Source organism: Lonchura striata, chromosome 5 (genome assembly GCF_046129695.1).
Source record: "Lonchura striata isolate bLonStr1 chromosome 5, bLonStr1.mat, whole genome shotgun sequence".
Lineage (NCBI taxonomy): Eukaryota > Metazoa > Chordata > Aves > Passeriformes > Estrildidae > Lonchura > Lonchura striata.
Genome location: NC_134607.1, coordinates 56213471 through 56238051, shown reverse-complemented (window position 1 = coordinate 56238051; position 24581 = coordinate 56213471). Strand labels below are relative to the sequence as shown.

The following is a 24581-nucleotide window of genomic DNA, read 5'->3' as shown; positions in this document are numbered from 1 at the left end:
CCCTCCATCCTCGTTACATTTAAGTTGCTGTTCCTCAGAAGAGATGAAGGTAGCAGATCCATGCAGCATCTCCAGAAGATCTGAAGTAATTGGGCCAGGGATAAAGGAAGTGGCAGTCAGCTGTGGAGGTCCCAAAGTGCTGATATCTGATGGACTATCTAACCATAGACCTGTTAATAAAATTATACTCTTGGAGAATGTACATAGCTGACTTCAAAGCCCCTCTTTAAATAACAAAAACCAAAATGCTTAGGAAGTGGTCAGAAAATGACCATCCTAAATCTGACTGTATTTCAGACGATGAAGTCAAGACAATTTTACTTTTTGAATTTCCTCTCCTGTATTTGATCCTCTTGCAGTATAGGGACCTTTCAGCAATCCACAGAAATGACAGTGTTCTATGCTTGTCTGATTCACAGTAACCTTAATATCTGGCCTCACTGCACAAGTCATCCAGCACCCAGTCTGACTTCAGACTGTAGGGGTAATATTCTACCAAACATTTGTGATAAAACACATAGCTAATTACAAACTTGCCTTCACCAACACAAGGGGAAAAAAAAAATCTATCTACCAACAACATAGCTTTTAGATTAGGGGTTGCAGGAATGTTTTCTTCTCCCTTGACCTTAATGATGTCAATAAAGACTTGAATTAGGGCACTTGGGCTTCCATCATTTTCCCTCTCTGTCAGCAAGTACTTTTCAGGAGGGACTAGCGCATTTTTTTAGCTGAGAGAAACATCACCTATGTGATGGGCTGTGGACTGCCCAAATTAATGATTTCTAACTTGTTGTCAGACAGATTTTAAACTAGTAGCTCTTTGGAAATAGCCACAGTGACCTCATCCATATTCCAGATATTTATTTTCTTTCCCTTACCACAGATCTCCAATACTGCATGCAAAGTATCTGATGTTAGTGTTGCTATTGATGGATCATTCACCTGTCTAGTATTTCCTTCTTTCTTTAGATTTATGCTTTATCCATGACATATCCCACTGAGTAAAATCTAAGCAGTATTGTCTGAGAGGATGGTAAAGACTTTCTTTTCACAGAAGTATAAAAATAAACACATATAAACACGTATAAAAATGAATTAAATATTAGATTTTAAAATGTTTATAATTTTTTGTAAAGATCAGTCTCAAATTTTTCTCAGCTCATTGAGACTTCCTAGTTAAAATGAAATAATATTTTAAATTAGGTTATGGCACTCCCTCTGATTTACTCATTGATGCATAAAGTTTTGCATAAAATAACATACTTTTTTCTTTATTTGTCTAAAAAGGATATGGGGTGTGTGGTGAGTTCTCCTTTCATTTTGATGCTTGTTTCCAGTTCTGGGCTCCTTTTGAAGGTGGTAGTGGGGGTAAGGCCAGGAAAACTCATGTGCTAATTTTCTGTTTCTGAGAACTCGCTGGCATACTTTTACATTTAATGCAGTGCAGCATCAGAGTAAGACCAGCAGTTTGCCACATCTACAGATGCACATGTAGCGACAGAATGGAATATCTTAAAGTCTCAGTTTTTCACAGTACAAGGTACTTACTTTTACCAATGTATGTCACAGGATTTACCCCATCTAGATACAAACATCCACAGTTTTGGAAAAATTTTAAGTAACTTTTAATGAATACACATTGAGAGGCATTTGGAGACTTCTGATTTGAGACAAAGTACTCCATAATAATAGCATTAATACACAATGTGTTTCCAAGACTAAAAAGACTGGGTACACTGTGGAATTACTTACAGACCTTTGAAAAACTTCTGACCTTGTAGATTGCCATAGATGTCTATAAATACTTAAGAATTTCCATATAACTTTTGATATTCTTAATTGGTTTATTAATGACCTTAAAACAATACTTTATCGTCTATCACTATTTGGTATACCTAAACACACCTTCTTCTAGTATGCAGACAACACCATTTATATTAAATGGTTTTCCCATTGTTTATTAATAAAATAATTATGATAAATAGAATTATTCAGTTACAAACTGGAGTGGAAGAATGGGACCAATATTTATAAAATATTTTGTAAAAACATTCCTTCTCAAAATTTCCATTTGTCTTTGAGAGAATCTTACAAACAGCAGGAATCATGCCCTGCACCATACTGGTGCAGTTGGCCTTTCTTAGATAGCCTTGCAACTTACTATAATTACTAAAACCTGCAAAGGAGAAATAGAACACTTTGACATTAAAATGCATGGAGCAGTATTGCGCTGTTCACAAAAGATGCCTACCCAAAAGAGATTATTTTCAGCAACTGGCACTAAGCAGTCACCCTCACAAGGAGTAGGAGAGTATTGGAATAGCAAGGGTCATAATTTCCAGGCATTCTGGCAACACAAAAGGTGCAGTTGAAAAAATGTGCAGTTTTGATGAACCTAAAAAATCTTCCATCAGTCTAATAAATCCTGAATTATTTTTCTGTGTTTGGTGCATTCCTAAAGCAAAGTCTAAATAAAGTACCAAACTCCAGTGCCATCTCTCTTTTTCTATTTTAACCACCCTGAATGTTACCAGTAATGAAGAATATCTCAAAAAGCCAGATGCTTTGTGCTCTATTGGACCTCTAAAGCATAAAATAGTACAGAATTGCACTCCCAATGACAGGAGCAGCAAATATTGTGTCTCTGTGAAGATTCCCAACATGCAGAGGACACATTTGCTTTCCTGAGATATCCACCCATACATGGCGCAGGAACAGTCAGTGGTCTGTATGACCCAAAGGAAGTTCTCAGAAACAAAAGACAGATTAGAAATTACATCACTTTCTTGCTTTGCTGCTTCCCTTATACCTGATCTAAGTTGTGATGAGTTTTATGCAGCTCTTTAGGGCTTTTGAGCTTTCTCGGTACCACACTACATTGGTTGGAATTTCTGGTGGGTCCATTAGAACCCTAGAAGCACTTACCTGTAGAATGTCTACTCATCCAAGGAAACGAAACTGATTTGTTTTGTTTTGGTTTAGATTGGTTGGTTTTGGGTTGCTTTTGAATTTGTTTGGTTTGGTTTTTTGGTGGGTTTTTTGTTTGTTTGCTTTTGTTTGCTTGCTTTTTTGTTTTTTTTTAATTGTACAGGAAGGTCTGGTTGAATTTTGAGATATCAGAATGAACCAGCAGACTTGGTCTTAGGAAAGAGGTCTTGCCATCTGTTGGAATGATACAAATCTTTTGTAGAAATTAGAAACGCTATGCAGCCCTATTTCAGTCAAAACCCTTTTCTTACTTTAAAAGCATCTCTGCCAAAGTAGAAGCTAGTTTGTTCCATCTTTTGACAGTCTTCCTGCAAGAATCTTTCTTTGGAATATATGTAACATATTTAACATTAGAAATAGAGTCTTACATAACACTAAACCCCTTTAAGCAAGAATATATAGAGCTAAGAAAAAAACCCCATTTTTCAGTCAAGCATTACAGGATCATAATAACTGATTATTCAAAGTCTCTTTCACTGTTCCTTGAATTATAAGTTATTTTTTAGATTAAATGGGACTTTACTTTTTTTACATTACAGAAACTTTGCAAAATTTTATATATTGTCTATTTCTTCAGAATAAAATAGTCAAATTATTTTAAGACAGCTATGTTACACTGGCCTTGGGACATTATAACCTTGCTTTAGGATCAGTGACTTTAATCTTAAGCCTTTTCCTGTTTTTTACCCTTGAAAGGAAATTCTCTGATGGTAGAACAATCAGGAACATCCACAGAGAGAGGCATTTTACAGCCTTTGTGAGGTGACTACATATTGTAAGCTAGCAACAGCCAGGAGAGCTGAAATCTGAGGGTGAATTGTACTGATTTTAAAGTAACCATGCATAATTGATTGCAGGGCTGAATGAAAGATTGTTTTATAACAGCAAATAGGAGAGTGATAAAAGCAGGAAAGAAAAAAAAGTATTTGAAAAGAATTAAGTTTAAAAACACCCTCAAAGAGAAGCAAAACACCCTCAAAGTCACCACTTAAAATTATTAATATTATTTTTGAAGCCCCTTATTGAGGGCATGCACAGGTCCCTCGCAGATAGATTCAGTACTTGTGTGTGTCACATGCAGCACAAATTGATACAGAGGGATGCAATTTCTGCCTGCATCAAATACATTTAAATTAAGCAAGACAGCATTGAAAAACAATGCTTTATGTGCTAGCATTTCTTTTTTGTTAGCATGCTGTTGCAAAAGTGCTCTCCAAAGTGCTAGAATGCACATTCCAGGAGACTTGATACCTTAGGACCAGGAATTTTCAAATAAGTTACTTTTGTCATAGAAAAGTAATGGGCTGAATGAAATAGGCTGAACAACGAAGCAAAGTGATAGAAGATTTCAAGCTCTGCATCATCTGCTAGCTAGTTCAGCTCTTAATTTCAAAGTGCTGTGTAATCACCATGTGATGTCCTGCCACTCAATCTGGTGACAAAAGGTCCTCATGGTAATTGAGGCAAACTGTTCTACTCATTAGGAGCTTTGCTTTGCAGATCAACCAGAGGCAGGAGAATGAACAGTCTGTGTTCAGCAGGGAGGTGTTCCTAGATCACACTTGAAATACCAACATGGGAGAAATTCTGCTCCATGCGTTGAACTTACATTGCTTTGAACACAGGCTGTATATAAAGGGAAAAGTTAAATATTCAGGCTGGTCTCTTTGACATTAATGTCCAAATTAGTGTCTGCCTTGTGCATAGGAATGACTCTTGTACACATGTGGGGGTTTTAATATGAAAATTAGCTTAATGAGGGGAATACTAAATTTTTTTGAAATCTGCTTGCATTTTCTATGCTTCATTCCACATGAGAGAAAGTCCTATGTGCATTCAGAAGAAGGCATATTGAAAAGGATTGTTCCCTTAATAATGTTAGACAAGTAAGATAACAGCATTACTGACAGTGTGAATTCAAATTTCCAGATGAATTTACATCAGCCAACCCCATGCCATGCATGTATTTGCTGCCAAGAAGCACTTACATGTCAGAGCTTCCTGGCAGAATTATTTGCAGAGTTTTATTCTTTTAATCTAGGAGCGATATATGCCACATGTCCTGCCAGTCAGCAAAGAAAAGAAAATGTGATTTAACCAGCAAGTCACATCTAACTAACACAGATCTTCTAAAGACCATTTACAATCAAATGTGAATGCTAACTAGCATATGCATATTTTGTGATGAGAAAATGATATATTTTGCACAGTAAATTATCATTGTCAAAGGCTTCCATCCTAGATATTTTGATAATTCAATGTTAATTATTTTGTGACTAAACTTATTAAACACGTTTCCGTTTTTCCTTTGTTGCTAGTTTGAAGAACCATTCCTTTTTACTCCCAAGCCTCCCAAGTCAGTTTTTCTGTTGGCGAAGCCTTCTAGTTCTTCTTTCTTATTTACAGGCTCAGTAAGTACAGTTATCAATAAAAATGCTACAGACTGATAAGCAGTAAAAGAGGACCGAAATGTAAGGAAAAACCTGTCCAAAGCAAACATACTTTCTTTTAAACTTCTAATTTATCAAATACTTCTTATCACAAAAAGCAAGAGAGTGCAAGTTTCTCAGTGAATTCCAATGACCCCAGTAGACTTTCACCATAGTGCCAGAAACGAGTCCTTTCAGCACATAAAGTACTTTCAAGTATCATGTATATGCCTCTATTATTTCAGGTAGCAAGGAATGTCCTTTCCAAAATGTATAGTTCTTTGGCTTTGAAAGAGATCTTTTTGAACAGTAAATTCTTGAAAGCAGAATTTTCTATAATATCTTTATGTGCTTCCTAGAGTGAAGCATTAAATTTTGAAAATAAATTATTTCAAAGACAACCCTTACTTCTGCTTCTGTAGATTGCCTGCAGTACTGATTTGAATAACTGATAGAAATTACAATTTACATTACTGTATATACACTAATATATCTAAACCTCAAAATGCATTAAGGTTTTATCAGAAGTACAGAGAGAGAAAATCTTGCCAGGGAACCTCTGAATTCCTGTTATTACAAAATGGATAACAAGTGTTAGGAAATGTTGCAAGTAGAGAATAACTAAGAAGATTCCAGAGTTTGTCACAATGAAAGAATTTACTTTACTGCTGCTTAGACATATTAAATAACACATTTTTTCCACAGCCAGCAAATCTAGGGATTCCCAGAAAAGTGAGGTTTGACAAGCTCTGCAAAATCTGAAAATAAAGGATTTTGTTACCAAGAGAATGAGGCAATATAACATTGTCCTGACTTGGAATAGATTAACAATGGAAAGAACAGACAGAAGGCCAGAAACCAAAGTACTGCTTCTTGCACAGCAAAGGCTCAATGCCATCAGAAGGGAGGTGAGGCGTTTTTCTGTTCCCAGATTTGCTTAACCATGACATTGAGGGAATGGACTGGGATAACTGCTTAACCCCTCTACGTTTGTTTGATGTTTCATTCTGTTGCTCTTACAGAGAATCTAAATGATGATAATGTTGCTTTCAAAATGAGCCTTCTGTGTGCAACAGAACTATTCTACATTGTCTTCAGGAGTGTTGTGCCAATTCATTGCAGCCAACAGTCTGCCCCAGTGGCTTTGAACTCTCGACTTCAGTAGCCTTGTACCCCACTAGCCACAACACACCACAACTGCTCACATAGATGGAAAATGATAACTGAATGTTTCTCAAAACTAAAAACATTATGTCCCTGACTTTGGAAAAAAATGCCTATTTGTCTTAATGCCATTACATCTACATTTATCTTCTGATTGCTTATACTCATCTTTGCTTTCCTTCTTTCTAAGAGAAAGTTCCCTCGTATGGGTGCACCTGCAAAGGTGTCAGGAGTCTTCTCTTCCCCTTAAAAGCCTTTTTCTTCCACTTGTTTCTCCATTCCCTCTCTGTTTTGTTTCAGTTACTTCATGCCTTTAGATCTACTTAAACTCCAAGCATGGAAGTTGTAGTTCTGCTCGTAGCTGAGCAGTACCTCTTTGCAAGTTTGCACAAAAAAAGTGGGTTTTTTTAATTTTTAAATAAGGTATAGTACAGAAAACTCACTTCTCCCTAGCCACTCTAACACCCAGATTAATAATAGAAATCATGAGCCTCAGGCTCCTTACTAGTTACAAATAAAACTGGCAGGGAAGCAACTAGAAAGGAATGCTGGAACAATGAACAGTATGTATTGTTTCTTGTCCTTAGCATACAACTATGTATGAATTTCATTCAAAGGAAACTACTGTCAAATAAATATAATTCATGATAGATAATAAAAGTTGTCATTCTTGAAAGAAGAAATAGTGCAAAGGGAAAAAAGTGCTGTGAAGAATACAGAAGTAGTGTGCTATCAAATAAAAAAAATCTTCTCAACCTGCACTTTATAATGGATCTTTTCTTTCTATGGTACTAGTATCTTTTACTGATAAGAATTAAAATGCCATTTTAAGTCCTAGAAATACCTTCTACTATGCTAGACTGCCTTCATGTTTGAAGTATTAGCTAACTGGAAAAAGAAAATTTCAGAGTAAGTATAGCATACACTACTCCAGGAGTGAGAGGTACCTGATTGTGATAACAGCATTTCAATAGAAGGAAAAACCCAAATTATATGAAAAATTTAAAATTAGATGGAACAAACCCCTACAAACTTACTGTATACAGTAGCAGGATGACAGCTTAGAAAAGAGTGCTGTACGATCTGGTATCTACGTAATTAATATACATAAGAACATTGTCTTTCTAAAATATCAAGCTGCTTATGAAATCTGAGATAAGGTACTGCCACTGGACAGCTGATGTCTTAATCTGATTATGAAGCTACAGCTGTAAATTTGTGACTCACTTTGAGTAAAGAACATACGATTCTTTGTTTAAATTACAATTTCCTCTTAGGAGTGCTATTCATTGCTGCTGCTGCCAACCATTATCTTTCTTAGGTCTACTTGCATACAGCTCAAATGGTTGTAGTTTAGCCTGGACACAAACACAAACAGAGTGGTCTCAGAATTGAAAAGGCAGACACAAATCATAGAAATGATTCTTCATTTCAGATGAAAAAATGGCACTGTGAGATAGTCAAGAGAAGATTCCTGCCATACAAAAAATGTTTTCCATAGCTGACAGATACTCTTCTTGTCCTAAGAGGAGAATATGACGGATAAAACTAATCTCATATACTGAAAGATAATAATTAACCAAATGGTCACCAGTGAGCTCCATTTTAGGAAACATCTGGGGTCTACCTGAAAAGGGATCTTTTTCCCAATCAGAGTCTTGAATTTGCTGCATGAACATCATTTACTATTAAAGCACAGGACCTACTTATCAATATATAACTATAGAATATGCAGCATTTCAAAATGAGTGTTATTGTGCACGTTCAAGATACTTTTTTAAAAAACTGTGATGCAGGACTTTTTTGTCAATTTCTTAACATGCTGCATACATCATTATATATCTTTAGCTACAGCAACATTTCAGTAGTAGCAATTTCTCTACTTCAATGAAAAGACAGAAGCTGAATAAACAGGACAAACAAGTGAACAGAAGAACTAAAATAAACAAAACATATGGTTATGAGTCACTGTAAATTCTTTAATCTGTGTTGACAAAGATTATGGTGACTAAATACTGTGAGTGCATGAAACTCATGGCAGTAGACCTGTATAGCAATTTACAATAGATAATCTAAAATTTAAACTTCTATAAAAATTAAGCCACTTACTAGACCTGCAAGTTAAGGGGGGTGCAGTAAGAGTTTGCAGGCAGAACTGTCTGTGTCACACAAACAGACTGCCTCCCAGCACCCAAGTAGCTGAATACATCACATATCATGCTCTTTTCTGGGCAGCAACACTGGAAGATAATTGAGACCCTCCAATAAATATGCTACAAAACTGACTTCATGGGCAGCTTTAATTTGCTCTGCTCAGGAAAGAAATTTGGAGTTTAATTTTCACTGCAATGAATGACTGAGCATGGCCAGTACAAATGTACTCCCCTGCTATAAGAAAATATATTTCTAAAATAGCACTGGCAATTATCATAACAAGGAATGAATTCATGATGCCAATTAGAATTTGATGGATCCCTCGAGATTTTGACTTTCTTTTGAAAAGTTTCATTTTGTTAACCAGTTAATCTATGCTATAAGATCTCATGCAGATCCAAAGTTTTTGTTAGTGTTATAGCAATAGAGTTTGATCTACACCGTGGATTGTGTATTTGATCAAAACCAATTTTAGTGTCAATTATTGAATTGCATGGGGGATGCCTGTAGCCTCTAGAGCAATTAGCTCAAGGCTTATAAAAATTAAATTATATACAAGGGAATCAGTATTAAAAAGCAATATCCCAAATCTCTCTGCATTAACAATTTGGATACCACTACACATCATAGGGGCTTTTATGATTAAACTTATATTTTTATTGCCCACTTTCAGCTGTCCCAACTGCTGTTACTCTCTATAACCTACAATTGACAAAAACATCAAATGTGAACAAAACATCAGTCGGTAATTCTGACAATTAATAGATTGATCTCCACACAGGCATGACCTGGTGCTATTAACACCAGCTTCACCATGTCAGGTGTGAAATGGGTGTCAGGGGAAATCTCTTACCTGGCTGATGGGTTTTTGCTTTTCCACCAGTGACTGATGAAATCGTAGATCCGGAAGATGAGGCTTCCATTTTTATTGACCCTCTGATTTGTGGGATTGAGGGATGCCCATCCACAGGGGGATGCTGTGACACTGGGTAGCTTGATGCAGTTCTCCTCTGACAGATTTGCACACGCTTTTCAGCCCCATGAATAGACAAATTTATACCTGATAGGAATAAGAATTATACTGTTAGATACAAGAGATCAACATGGAATAACTAAAATATAAGTTGTTAGGGTTTAAAATGGAGCTGCAAGAACCTTCATAAAGGAAAAACAAAAAAGAAAGAAAAGCAAAATGAGAACTCTAAAACATTAATTTTCTTGGAAAATTAAAAATGTGAACATATTTTCCGTTGTAGGCATCAGATTCAGCCATAGTAATAGATATTTAAATTAATACACAGTCATGGTTTAACAATTTACTGGTCTGCAGGAGGAAATATCTTCCATTCCTTCAAACTATCCACACAGGTCACAAAGGACAATATTAATGAGGTAGCTACCACAGAGTTTATTAAATGATAGTTTTCTGATTGATGGATTAGCATTTGTCAGAAGTTATTTCTTTTCTTCTGAGACCTTACTAATGCTAGGAAGTCTCATCATATGGAAAAGATGCTACAAGTGAGGTATTAGCTAGCTTTTAAGGAAAAAATAAAGGTCTGCTTTGAGGAAAGTAATAAGGCTGCAAATAACAATAGTAAGACCTTAGGCTTGGAAAAAATTCTGCTTTCTCCTGTCTTGTGAAACCTTATCATCAGTACTGGAAAACATTTTTCACACCAAAATTCTCAAATTTGTCACATTTTTTATACTGAAATTGTGATTTAAAAACAGCTTTTTATTTTTTCCAAAGAGAAAAGTGAAGTTAATATTTCTTATGTGGCTAATACAGTCTTAGAAAGAAATGCAATCTTACACTTAATTGCTGTTTCTGACTTCTTCCTGTTCACATTGATGCAATTGCTCCAACCCCACCTGAATTGCTTTCAGCATACTCTGGTTTGAAAACCTTCAGACAATCTCTTTTGGGCAAGAAGGCTGAATGATATTTCTGTTTTACACTTAAGTTACTTATGACTCTTATTGCTTCTGTCAGCAAACTAGATAAAGAAACCAAATGAAACACCCAAACCAGATACAAATAAGCAAACTAAAAAGCAGATGGAAAAGCAGACCCTAAAACCTGAAAATGTCAGTATTCTAAGCACATTGTAAAGTGCAGTCACTCAAAATCGTTAGATTTTATCAATTAGATTGCTCTGTTTTGTGAACTGAAATGTCCAAGAACGCATTAATGACTCTGCCCTTCTAGCTCCCCTGGAAGTCAATGTATGTGAACCTCCAAGTCATGGAAGAGGTTTTGAATCTATGAAATATTAATACACTTTGATCCATGATATACTAGCAAGGGGAAGAGAGCTACCACTTCCGTAGGCAATTTGTGAAAACAGTGGGTTTGCACACAGGAGCAAAGGCTGTGCAAACTGCTTTCTTTTATGATGGCTTTGTGCATTCAGAATTGAAGCTGCACACTCAATACTTGCCTTTGCTTCTTGACTCCAGAGCTGATCTCCTGCAGGAAATGTGAAGGCATGAGGAGTTTCCTGCTTCTCACCTACTTCCTGGTTTTAAGGGCTAATGTAACAGCCAACGTCTAAAGACTTGAAATCACATCCTTAGGATACAGAGCAAATCCCAGTCACCTTATTCTTGTGAAAGGCAGCATATCAACCCATGTGAGCAGAATGACAAGGAACCTGCCTGGACAACATGTTTCTTTGACCATGCTAGCTGTAATGGGCTTCAAAGGGTGAGAAGCTATGCCCCAGCTGTAAAATGAGCTCTTTACTTCTCTTGCAGTCACTAGAACATTGTTATATTCAAAATATTGAGCAATTATCCCTAAGGTATTACAAAATTAACTACAACCATTTTGTTTAAGCATCACCACAGGTAGTTGCAGCATTTAAAACAATCATCCCTCTGAAGTTTATGGTGGTCAGCCAATGTTCAGCACTAAACCTGAGCCTGTCATCAACACACACTTTCTAGCTGGATCTCTGTAAGGCTGTGCTTTCATTTGGTCATGAAAATAGAGCTCTATTTTAGGAACTGGTTCCAAACATAAACTGACTGCTACAGTACTCAGAGGTTCAAGTTATGTTGCTTCTTTACATTCTGAAAATGGTCTATAAACTCTTGTGCAGCTGTGACTGAACTTCCTAAACTATTTCTGCAGCATGTTTTTTTCAGACATCAAAATAAAGGATACTGCTGTCAGATTGCCATTCCTAAGAACTGCAAAATTTGCAGATTGATCACATACAAAATTAGGTTCCATCAACAACTTGCTGCTGGTTATATGCAACCTTTTGCTTCTTCCACCACAGAAAGATGATAAATCTTACCTCCAAACTACATGAGGAAGAATGTTCCAGCATCACTGAAAACTTTACATTTACACTTTTCTTTAGACATATTTAAAATTTAAAATTGCCTAAAACCAACCACAGAAAGAGTGTCAAAAATATATAGAGTATATTTGGAGGTTTTTCACTCCAGTCTCATTGGTACTGCAGTTATTTTATCATGTAATATATCCTTTTATTAGGAGAATTAATTTATAATATTTTCCTGAGAATGAGATACAGGACAAAGATGTAAGTGTCCTTATTTAATTACAATTTCAGGTTTTTCCAGAGAAAGATCAGGTCTTTCTTTCTTCTCTATGTGCGTTTCTTTTGTTAAACTACAAGTCTAAAAAGATGTAAGACAGTAATACTGCTGCAAGCTGCACTATTACCTTGTTTTCATGTGGGCGAAAGTTCTTTTAAAAGAGATATTGGTAGTCGAAAATACATCTCCAGATAACATGGAGAAAAGCACAGACAGGGAGGGGGAATCAGAAGATGAAAACCTGGTGAACTACTGGCACTAAGCAGACTCAAGAGAAAACTCTCCCCAGTCTTCCTGCAAATAACCCCCACTGCTGATAAATCCTCGGGTTTGTGGAACAGAGAGGTGAGAAAACAGCAGAGAGGTCTCTGAAGAGTAGATGTTAAATTTGACATCAATTACCTTGTTGCAGCGTGACAATACCCACACATGACATCTAGAAAGAAAGGTAAGTTCTCCAGCAGCACACTGCAGTCTGGGTCTTCAACTAAATGTATTTGGTGGAGTTTTTCTCTTGCCTTTAGGCTTGGCCATATAGCTGCTGACACCAAAATCCCCTTACCATTGTGTGCCTGGCTGTGTGGCCTTTGGTTGTACCTGTCCCTGCAGCATGGTGATTTTTAAGTGAGCTTGGCATTCATGCTCAGGAGCTGGGTACAGTCACACTGGCATGCTCTGACAGGTAGCATAGATGTCAAAAAGATCAGGGATTTCTCCTGCCTTACCCTCTGACTTAATATATAATGGCTCACAAGCACCACTTTGGGCCAGGGCTTCAGTGTAAATGCAAGTGAAAGACAAATACTGACACAGCTGACTTTTCAATTTGGAGGCTGCTGGACAGGGGTCAGCCACCTGCACCTGGCTGGCTGCAGTAAGAGTGGGAAGTAGTTTAGTGTTTTGAAGCTGGATGAGATTTGAGCCTCTAAGAATTTACATAGCACTCAGCTCTTTACCTTTCCTGCATGCATCAAAAATCCTTCTCTGTATTTTCAAATCTTCATGTGCCTTACTTGTATTTATTTTCTTTTTTTTTCTTATACAAGCTTTTAGTCTCCATGAGGAGCTGCTCTTCTTACTAACCTTTTGTTCTCCCATGACTCTGACCTTGCAGGTTCATATAAGACAAATACCTTCACTACCTTCCTCCCAACGTATCTTAGCTGTGCAGTTTGCCAGCAGAGAAGAGCAGCTTCTCTCCTGCTTCTGGATAAATCTTATTGCTCCAAGTCTTTTTATTATAGAATTTTTCAAATCATCAATCCTTCCACACTGAGCATATTTTGTCTCTTATAAAGCAGTAATATTATGATGCTTAGGGATTTATAATGGTCCAGATAAAACCCGCATATGCGAACATTAAAAGGGAGTGATTAAGTACTTCCAAGTCATGAAGCAATAAAATCAAACATAAAGAAGAAAAAGGAGGGAGAAATTATTAACATTCTGAACATAACGGTGTGCCTGCATGCAAAGTTTTGTGTGACTGATATTTGTTATTTTGGCTCATCAGATGCTACAAAGATGAACAACAACATCCTGCACTAAAAAATCACTCTGCCAATGCATCTGATGGACATCTGCTTTGTTTGTGTACCATGCACCTCTGCTTTGGCTGTGCACCTATGTGCCTGAGCAGAGAGACATTGGCTCTGGTGCCAAAGGAGAAGTCTCTTGCACCCGAATTTGGGTCAGAAAGACCATGTGTCCAAATTATAGTGTGCAGGGACTGAGACACCTCTCCACCTGGGAAGGCATTTCTAAAGTGACTGTCAGCCCCAGTGTTCTTGTACCACTTTGGGTTACAGGCATTTATTTATAGGTTTCTTTCTGAAGTGTTTGTCTCTAGACATAGATTATATGAGCATGAATAGGCAATAATATGACAGTGCAGAGTTACAAAGTTGTACAAACAATCCATTAGCTAACAGTGCTTGATTAGCCTCAAGCGTCCTGACCTGATTTATAGATCTTCCCTGGGATAACAAAGTAGTTCTGGCAAGTGCAGGAAGACCTTTCAGTTTTTTATCACTAGCGACAGTGCTCCTGTTGGAGACCAATTACTCCATCTATTTCTCTTTTCTATGTGTGTCTTTTATTTTGTTTCAGACCTATGTAGAGGCCTTAGGAGCAGATTGAGGTAGGCCCTTTTTTCAAGGCCCTTTTCACGGCAGACCAAGTACAGGGGAGCACAAAGAAGTGAGGAAGAAAATCTCAACTACTCTATCACACATGGCCACAAAAAGAAAAGCAACTCTGAAAAGTCTGCAGTCATCAAGGCAGAGATAAGCAAGATCATAAGGAAGCACTTCATAAGCAGGAGCAGAGAGCAGAAAATGAGGCTTTAAGGAGCAGTATATAAATGGGAAAATTAGATATTTATTTCCTTTCAACTTTTACACACAGGAAAGGAGAAAGTGAGCTAATTTGTCCACCTTAATAAGCTAAGTATTCTTTCCTTTCCTTGTGCAAATTGCCACATTTCCCATTAAAGTCAATGATGCTCTGCAGACAGCTTCAGCTTTTTCACATTTAAAAGATAGCTTTGATAAAGGAGATCTCAGAAAGGGAAGCAATGTAAAAGTTTTCTCATGCAAACCCATTTTAATTTGAGATTCAGCAGAGAAACATGTACTTGATGCCATGATGGATTCTTTTGCTTGCTCTGAATTCTAGGTGGAAATGAAGGAGCATGAGAGAAAAATTCTTCCGCTGTCCTCTGTACACATGCCTGAAAGTATAGTCCAAAGGCACTTCTCTTTTTTTTCTCGCCCTATGTATTACTTAGGTAACAAATACATCCAGAAGGCATCCTTAACTTGGTGAAAAAAGTTACAACATCATTAGGATTCCCATATTAGACTAAATCAGTTCTTAAAAGTTTAAATAAAATCTCTTTAATGCAGCATCAAGCCCCTTGCCACTGATAACGTGATTATGAAATAATATCTAAGATCAGGTTATGCTTCAAATATAGCTTTGGAAATGTTGAAATACTTATGACTACATCAGATGTAAAAAACACCTCTTAACTGCAAGCCTTCAGGTAAGCAAAGAGAAAAGCTACTACTTACAGAATTTCCCAGGAACTGCACTGGCTGGAGAGAAGGACTAATACTGTACATCTTGACAAGCTACATGTGTTTAGTTTTCTGAGATTTTTCATGATTGCTCCTCCCAGCTTGTTTCCTCTCAAATATTTGAGACATTACAGGATTTCCAAATTCTGTAGTAGTTTCAGATGATGTTCCCTAAATGTAACTTTCTTTCTTATTTTTTATCAATTTTTTTTTTCCAGCTGGCTTCTGCATTTACATCCATTTTTAGCGTATATAATTTTCCATGGAAAGAAACCACAGAGCATACAGGTGGTGGAGGAATAACTTTTTTTTTTTTTTTTTTTGTCTGAAACATGTTATCTATGGAAGTATTGTATTGAAAGAGCTCTATCATGGCCCCTACTCTACTGTCTCTCTTCCTTAGCTTAGGAGACCTAATTTAAACTGTTGCTCCTTACTAATAGACTGGTGTATGTCTCCAATCATCCCTGGTCACTCTTCTGTTCCTTGCCTTTTTCAAAGGATGAAGACCTGCAATGCACACTAAGAAAGGTTCAAGAAGCAACATCAGAAATGCCTATGGCGCTCAGGCTGTGCTTTCACCAAGGATTTACACAGTGACACAACAAAATTTATCATTTTATTCTTTCTCTTGTAATTTCACTTGTCCCAAGATACTTGTAGATGGATTCTGCCTGCCTGTCATATTTGCCAGCTCATTGGGCAATTTTTCAGTGACTCAGGACTCTTCTAACCATTTGCTTGAGGTTCCTGTATTATTCTTTCTTACAAAAGTGGCTACATTACCTGTGGTAAAACTGCATCCAGAGCCAGTGTTAATTTAATTCTGTCAAAGGCCTGACAAATAAAAAGATCATGCCCACCTTAGGCCTGCTCTCAAAGGGTTGTTTTTATAGCCCTGAACATGATTTATTGAATTACAACAAGCTAACATTCAACTGTGATTATTTAGCATAACTGAAAAACTCCCATAGTGCTCAAGGAGAGGCAAGATTACAACCTGAGGCCATGAAAATGTTTTGGAGAGAGTCATAATAGTCCTACATAATGGACTACATGACACCTTGAAAAACTACTTGTCTGCCTTTGCTGTGAAAAGTTTAGCTAAGTGAATATAAAGCTCTTTAGGGTTGCTGTTGAACTAATGGTGATTTTTGCAAGCATGTTGCAGAGTCATGGTGCTGAACACAAGGTGATGCCTATACAAGTTGTATGAACCCAGGTGAATAAATGGAACTTTTTTACATCCCCAAGGTGCCTAATTTGATTAATTTTTAGGTCTTGTACATTTATTTCTGTCTGAAAATTCATTCTTTAGTTCCTCTGTATAAAAACAAATACATTGTAGAGAGCATATATATTATATTTACCAGACTACTGGAATAAATGCCTAAAAATTGTGTGCAAAATGTACCTCAATTTCTCCCAGCAACTTGAAACCAGTGTCATTTGTCACTACCCCAGCTGCCTGAACTCTTCTGGAGATTGCCTGCATTTTTATTGTTAAAGTCTTTTCTCTTTCTGTTCGTTTAGTATCTATTGTGATTTACTTTATCGCTCCTATTAGACTTTCACTAGTATTAGAACCACATGCATGTTGAAGAGTAATTAAAAAAAATAAAAGGCATTTTAAAAAGTTCCTTTTCTTGGCCCCAGTATGAAAATTGCAGTGAGGAAAAACACCGTGCCTTGAAATCTGATAAACACAATAGAAATCAAAAACTGAGGCCGATAAAACATTTTTAGTAAAGTGATTTTCTATCAAAAAATTGCCTTTTTTTTCAGGAAAAGAAAACCCCAAAGTCAAGAATTGCTGTCAAAAGTTTTGTTCAGTTATTCTGAACTTATCTGAACTGGAATATATTGTCTTTTTTTTTTTTTTTTAACTACTTGATGCTTTGGAAAATGTAATCTAACAAATGGAGTAGAGTAAAAATTACAATGCAGAATATCAGTTACCTCTGAGCATGCCAAAAAACAATTATCATTTCAATTACTGAAACACCATCTGTATTGCCAATCATCAATTAATTTTACTTTAATATACAAATACTAAGAAATAATTAAAACTATAAACATTCAAACCAGAGAGCAAAACAAATCAAAATAATATAACAAAATACAACAAATATCAGAAGTCTGACCAAGATGAAATATTTTAACTGTCCAAAAGCAAATTCTGATAGAAATATTTTAAGCATTATGTAGAAATGTGCTCAGAATAAATTTAAAGGTGGGGAAAGGTAAACAAGAATAGGAGAATTTCTGTGGATTGGATATTCTAGATTTTGATTCACTGTTTCTATAATCAAGGGGAATAGATTTGCATTAGAATGAATGTAGGATCATACAAAAAACAATAGATTCATATTGCAGTTTCTATCACAACAAACAACATCACATCAACACTTCTTTCTTTGAGGCAGTTTTTCCTAGAAAAAAATAAAAGAAGATTGACTCTGTCTCCTTAAGTGCCTGTTATTGATTTGGAAACTATAGGAGGCAGTTAATCTTGTCTTATTAATTTTAATATATATGCACAGCATTTACTAGCTGAAAATAGATTCAATACTGAGATGATTTAAAATTTACTTTCACCTGTGGTAAGCACTGCATTTAAGATAATTTTATTTCTTAGCAAGTAGCTATTATTCTGATCTCCAAAATCAAGAGCATTCTATTAAACTTGCTTGTGCTGCTTTTGTTCTTTTTACCTATAGAATAAAAGTTAAATGCACACACAGCAGAAATACATGGTACAGACATTGGAGCAAATCACAGTGCTCTGTGAAACAAAGCACCAAGTCAAGTCCCAGATACTTTTTACTGGCTGAGGAATGAAAAGCACCACTAACCATGCAGATATGTTCTAAGTGTAGGTAGATTTAAAAGCAGAGAATTCTCTTTTTTTCCTCCATTTTAATTTGCTGCCTGAATGTCAACTGCTACATTGCAAATACCACAAGTCTCATTTTATCTGATTTAATCAGATATTCTCCATAATGTACAACAGTGCAATCAATCTCAGATATCATCTCTGAAACAGGATAAACACCTCAGGAGACTTCACAGATGGGAAAAGAAGGTATCTCAGGAAACCTCTGAATGTGTCTGCTCCATGGCACAGATAGTAATGATTTTCACATAGCCTAGCACATGCCTAGCACAGCAATTAGGATTAATTTAACTTTCTCTTTTTGCATCCCATTCCAGGGGACTGGTCTGTCACCAGTGCCTTTTTGCTCTTCCAGTGTCAGGCCCTGGTCATGCTCTCTTGGGCACCCTCAAGCAGCAGATCAAGTGCACTTCCCTGCCTTCACCAACCTGTGTTACAGCCCTGGGTATGGGGCCTTTTACAGGCTTGGTGCCTAAATCCTCCATGATCACTGTTAGCTTTATCAACCATTAATTGATATTTACTCTCAATGATATATTATCGAAATTACACAGCCAATGTCTTCAGGGGCAGGCCTTAGCACAAACAAAATTTACTTCTACTTCTCTCTCCACCAAATAGGAAAAGTTATCTTAGGTAATGTTGTAGCAAAGTATCAATTTTACTAAAATGTTGTTAAAGTAAATACGCATCTGGACAGCTATGTATCTGAGTAAACAGGTCACATGTGTTGGGTCAAGTCCAGTGCCTGAGAGGGTTTTTGGCCTCTGAAACAACTGTCCATTTTGGGCATCTGCCAGGCTTTAGCATCTCATGTGTGCAGGATTTGATGCTGTATCCCCACTGGGAGGAGGCCCAGGAGCTCCTCATCCCTTCTGGGGAAGGCTCTCCTATGGGCTGGAAGGATGTGCTGTTGTACGTTCCGTCAGAGCCTGGATGGGCACTGCTCTGCAAGGAAGAAGCACCAGCCTCCACAGCCCTGCTTGCTGCACCTGTGTCTGGATCAGACTCTTTCCTGGCAGACATATTAACAAGGGTCAGTTTTACCAGAAATGTTGAGGCATGTGTGCTACTTGTCATTCCTTTGTGCGTCATTAGTTTTCAGCACACTCCCTCTTGGCAAGTAATGATTTTGGTTGTAATAAAGCCTATGGTGCCAAGCTTTCCTAAATGGCCATAAAGTGAAGATGATCACCAGAAGAGGTGCAGATGTAGTGTGCAGCAGGTGCCAGTGAACATCTGTGTTCATCTGCCATCTCATCTTTCTGGCAAAATTCAGACCATGAACAGTAACAAAATACCATTGAAAAGAGTATGTAAATCTGCCATGTTTACACATATGTTCCTCACAGGCACCCAGTTGATTGTTCTCAGTTTATGCTCATCTGGATAGAACAAAGCACAGGTCTTGCTTATTCTTCTGAGCTACACTGTATTTCTGATGGAAGACTAATAAACCCTGAAAGACAATAGTAGCTACATAATGATTGTCTGAATTTGGCAGATTCCATAGACATGGAAAAAAGCTCTCTATTGATAAATACATTTTAATTCCTTGAGCTCTTTATGGAATGAAAATGACAAGAAATGGTAGAACACTACAAAAATGCAGTAGCTGCATTGTAGAGTGTAAAGCATCTAACAGCTTTGGTTTTTAAAAGACAGTCCATGTTCTAACTCCTTCACTGAATAACAGCCTTGTCTAAGGGCAAGACCTACTGTTCTTTCATAAATAATATTCTGATATGTTAGGAATTCAGAAAAAACATGCAAATCATGCAAGACAGAATTTCAGGTATGTTTTATGCACTACACAAAACACTGGATATTAATTCGTTGTTCCTACTTTTTAAAAGAAGGCACAGAAGAGATGCAAATTTTCTGAATCCACCTAAATCAGCTTTATTATAGAATGAACCTATAATAAAAGAAACCAATGCCTAAATTTAGCTCCTGTATTGATATCTTCTCAGTGAAAGGGCATTCATTAATATTCTTTCATAAAACTTTTCATTTCTTTGCTCATAACCCTGACACTCAGTGTCATTCATTTTAAAAACCACCAAGTGGAAGTAAAAAAGCATGTTTTAAAAAAATCTCACTACATATGTAAAAAAATATTACAAATATCTCTAAGTTACACTTGCAAGTATTGCAAGTATACTGAAAATTATATTTTTAAGAACATTCCAGTCTGACAATGATGCTGAATTTGTTCTGAATGTCATAGCTCTTTTGAGGGTGCAAACCAGCAAACAGTTCAGGTGGAGAGTCAGTTTCTCTTCACATGTACTATTTTGTTCACAGTTGAGTAGCTTCACTGAAAGATGTGTAGAACACAATCTTTATGAACAAATTCTAAACTGAAATTTCATCACCAAAACCACCTATAAAATCCTGAAGTGATTCTGAGATCTTAGCATGTCGTAATAGGGTCCGTCTTTGAGCAATACACAGTATCTGAACAATTAAAAGTGGTTGTGCACTCTGCTCCTATGATGATACAACATCCATAAAAAGAAATCTCAAATACACAAGCATCAGTCTACTGAGAAACCAAGAGAATAGTCTACTAGTAGGGAAATTAAACTTAAAGAAACTGATGGGTAGCTGGTCAGTGGGAAAAAAACAACCCAAATAAGTATAACATCAAGCCTTCTACATGTAAAATGCATTTTTGTTAAAAAAAAACAAAACACCCAAGTCCCAGCAACATAAAAAAACCCAAACAATCTACCTGTCTCATTCCTTCCCAGAGGAGATGCCTAGTTAGACAGAACTCCATAAAGATGTTTTATACACTCCTTGAAAGAAAGAGCCAAGAGTACTTTTTCACATTATTTCTGCTCTACAGAATCAAAATGGCACTGAAAACCACAGGTCCCACTGGACTAATCTCTTTCTTCTATTTCTTTATGAACACAATTCTAAATCCTGAAAAGTCTGGTTTAGAAACAATATTCTTGTTAAATTTCTATGAATAGTTAACCACCAACCAGAAATATTTTTCTTCATTTACAAAGCAATATGAGCAATATGAGCCAGCTAACAAGAGGCTTTTGATGAATCACGGCAGTCTTAATTACAATTACATGAACAGAAATCTGGGAATAAATTTCCATATATGATTTTAATGCTTCAATCAATAAAGCATACTGTCTGTCTAGAAGTCAAATATGTAGTTGAGTTAGAACTGAAGAAGATGAAAGTGTGAGAAAATTAATATTAGATAGGAATAAAATCTGTTAGCATTTTCTCTAGTTACAGATAATGTTCATGATATTTTTCATCTCATGTGGCACCTCTCCTTGTTGAAAACTGGGCATAGTATTCATTTAATGACTTCTGATAATAACACTTTCAGTGGTCAAGCCATGGCAAGGAACTGATTGTGACACATTCTCTTTTTCAAAAACTGCTGGGTTTTGGGTTTGGTTCTGCCTTTGCAACTCTGAAAATGTATTCCTCTCAGAATGCATTTTTCCATTATGGGACTTTTTTTGAAAAGTGAATCTAAGATAGATGAGGTAAAAACAACTCCATCATTGATAATACTGAGCCTTTAATTATTTTTCTTTCGTCTTCCAGTTAACAATCCATTTTATACATAAATACATCAGAACCAAAACATGAGGCCAAATTCAAAGAGGATGCATAAGCATTCCCAAGTCCTAAAAATTGCTATCCAAATATGCTATATTTGGTGCCCCTATCAGTTCCATAACTGTTTTTTCCTTCTTGGAATTTAATGGTATATGTCAAAGTGTTTTCTATATTAGCTTCAATCAAAAGAAAATATCTCAAAGCAGTTACTTCAATCCAGTCTCTGAATATCTACAATTTAGAATTCAGTGATAATTTTCACTGACTCTAAATTTGCATTCAATGAATTAACAGACAATATATGTTCTTAATTCATGCAAAGTGATAAATCCCTCTCTGTTTCCTTTCTCATTTTCACAAGTGCAAGATACTATAAATGTATGAAAATTCTTTTTCTCCTCTCTTATTTTGCTATTTCATCTCATCTCCTTTATTCTAAAACTGTAATTGTTATTTATGCTGCACAAAGTCTACTGTTCATCCTTTCAATAGAAATGAAGATGTAGTGTCTGTAAATGCAGGACAACATGACTTTCTCAGTAAAGATGATTATGCACTAGGTTTTACTACGTGCTGACGGATATTATGAGAAAGATTGTGACCCATCCATCAGAAGGGCTGGGGAAGGAGAACATCTGCCAACCTGCATACAGTCAAGCCGTCAACCAATTTTTCAGAAACAGTAATTCACAACAGTCACTTTTTTGAAAAATTCTTGTTCAGCTTGCAGTCACTTGGCATGACCCCTTATCAGCTTTCTCTGCAGACACCATCCCATGCCGCAATGGTATTTTGCAAATGTACTGCTTATTAAACTGCTTGCTGACCTAACACCTTGTCAACCTTCAGCTGACTTTGGAATTGAATATAAAGCTCTTCACAGGACCCTGTACACATAAGAAAAAACAGCCCTTCAGATCACACTAATCCTATCCTATATAACAAAAGCACAAGAGGCAATCTTCTACTTACCCACATTTCACATGAAATAAAATACCACTGCATAAGGGCAGAATATCTCAAAAGAGCATGCATTTCAGATAAGTGTTAATAACTTTATTGCTAAGTTTGCCCTAAAAGTTAAACTTTTCTGAAGATATTACATAACATGAGTAATGCAGTAATTGAGCTTATTTTTAACTGCGCTTATTTTTAATTGAGCTACTCAGGTATTGAACTTAAGGCTGTCACCTTTAAATGACTCTCTACATTAATGTAATAAATTTTTAAAAGTCTTTCTAAAACTTTCATCTGCTTAGAGGTGCTTTGTAATCTGTTTCTTCCAGATACGTAGTGCACGGAGAAGTACGGGAGTGTTTACATCAGCTAGCCCTAATCCCAGCAGAACCAGCTTGCTTTTTTCAAGCAGGGAACAAGACCAGTGAAATACAACTATGGCCATATAGCTAAATAAATAAACCTGAGTGGTGATCTCATGCTCACCCCAGAATCTGGCCATGTGGTCCAGACAGCCTCCCATGGGCAGTTCAAGACCATCACAATTACAGATTGCATGAAAGGAGAAAAGAAAGTCCTCTTCTGACCTGCCCTCCTGCTTCCTACATGCAGTGTGGGAACACTCCCACACACCCTGGTACACTTTTGGATCATTATATTCAACCTTGGTAGAACCAATTGGATGGTGGGTTTTTTTTTTTAGTTTTCCATGGTATTTTTGCAATTTGATAAAAAGTGGCTTTCTCTTGCCAGTCCATCAGCCTCCTACCTGAAAATCTGAAATCTGCCCAGAGACTGAAGTTCTCTGGATGTAAACTCCTTCTCCCAGTCTTACAACTACTTTGGACATAGAAAGTTTAATTCTAAAATGCTCTTATTTTGATTATTTCAGAACGACACTCCAGAGTTACCATTTCATAGAAAATGTTAGAATTCCATCTGATGTACAATATGTTCACTGGGGAAATTAATGTGGGAAAAGAAATTACATATTCCTTGGATCTAATACATACTAAAAATAGAATATAAGATAATCAAGCTGAGTACTGAGAGAAATCAGATATGACTGTTAAAGTTACATTTCACTGAACTCTAATGTATGAAGGATTTTCTTCTTTTAATGCATAAATAACTTGTTTTCTCCTGCTCTATTCTGTTACCTCCCATTCCTTTCCAATTTTAAAAACATTTCTCACTAAGATTCTGAATATGCATGAAAAAGCAGTCCAGAAGTAGAAAAAAGAAAAATAATATTTTAAGTGTGAGAGAAATACAGGCAAATTTTTAACTAAATAGCTGTTTAGATGAAATCTAGTGATATCACAAGCATTATCACCAAGCTCTATATAGTTCTCCAAATCTATTTTAAGCCAGCATTGAGATTAGTTAGCATACAGTATCCTTATAAAAAATAAAATTAAAACCACCAGGATCATTTAACTTCCTTTTTCATATGAAAGTCCCTCTAACAGATTCTTGCAAGACCTTATATTCTATGGGAACATTGCTAGAAGCTGTAAAAACTCACCTTTCTCTTAGCTGAGGATGCTTCTTAAAGGCAACTTCCTATGTTTGGAAACTCACTGTAAAGGTTGCCATGGTGATTAATTTTAAAAGTGAAATTCTCCCTTTTTCAAGTTTTTTTTTTAAAGAAAAACTGTGCTAGGGCTCAGCTCTCAGCAAGACATTTGGAAATGAAAACTCCACCTTAATTTTGAAGATTTAAGGAAA

The 24581-nt window shown here is 36.4% G+C and overlaps 1 protein-coding gene across 6 annotated transcripts in view; it reads right to left on the bottom strand.

Moving 5' to 3' along the window:
* The window catches only part of ANO4 (anoctamin 4), a 171855-nt gene that overhangs the window by 107028 nt on the left and 40246 nt on the right, over positions 1–24581 (bottom strand). For 5 of the 6 annotated variants that reach the window (XM_021552777.3, XM_021552781.3, XM_021552782.3 and 2 more), the window contains exon 2: positions 9592–9798. In XM_021552777.3, the coding sequence (XP_021408452.2) occupies positions 9592–9661 (70 nt within the window). In that variant the 5' untranslated portion in view covers positions 9662–9798. Of the gene's footprint in view, positions 1–9591; positions 9799–24378; positions 24425–24581 lie in introns of those variants that run through there. The other variant, XM_077783576.1, reaches the window with a different exon arrangement.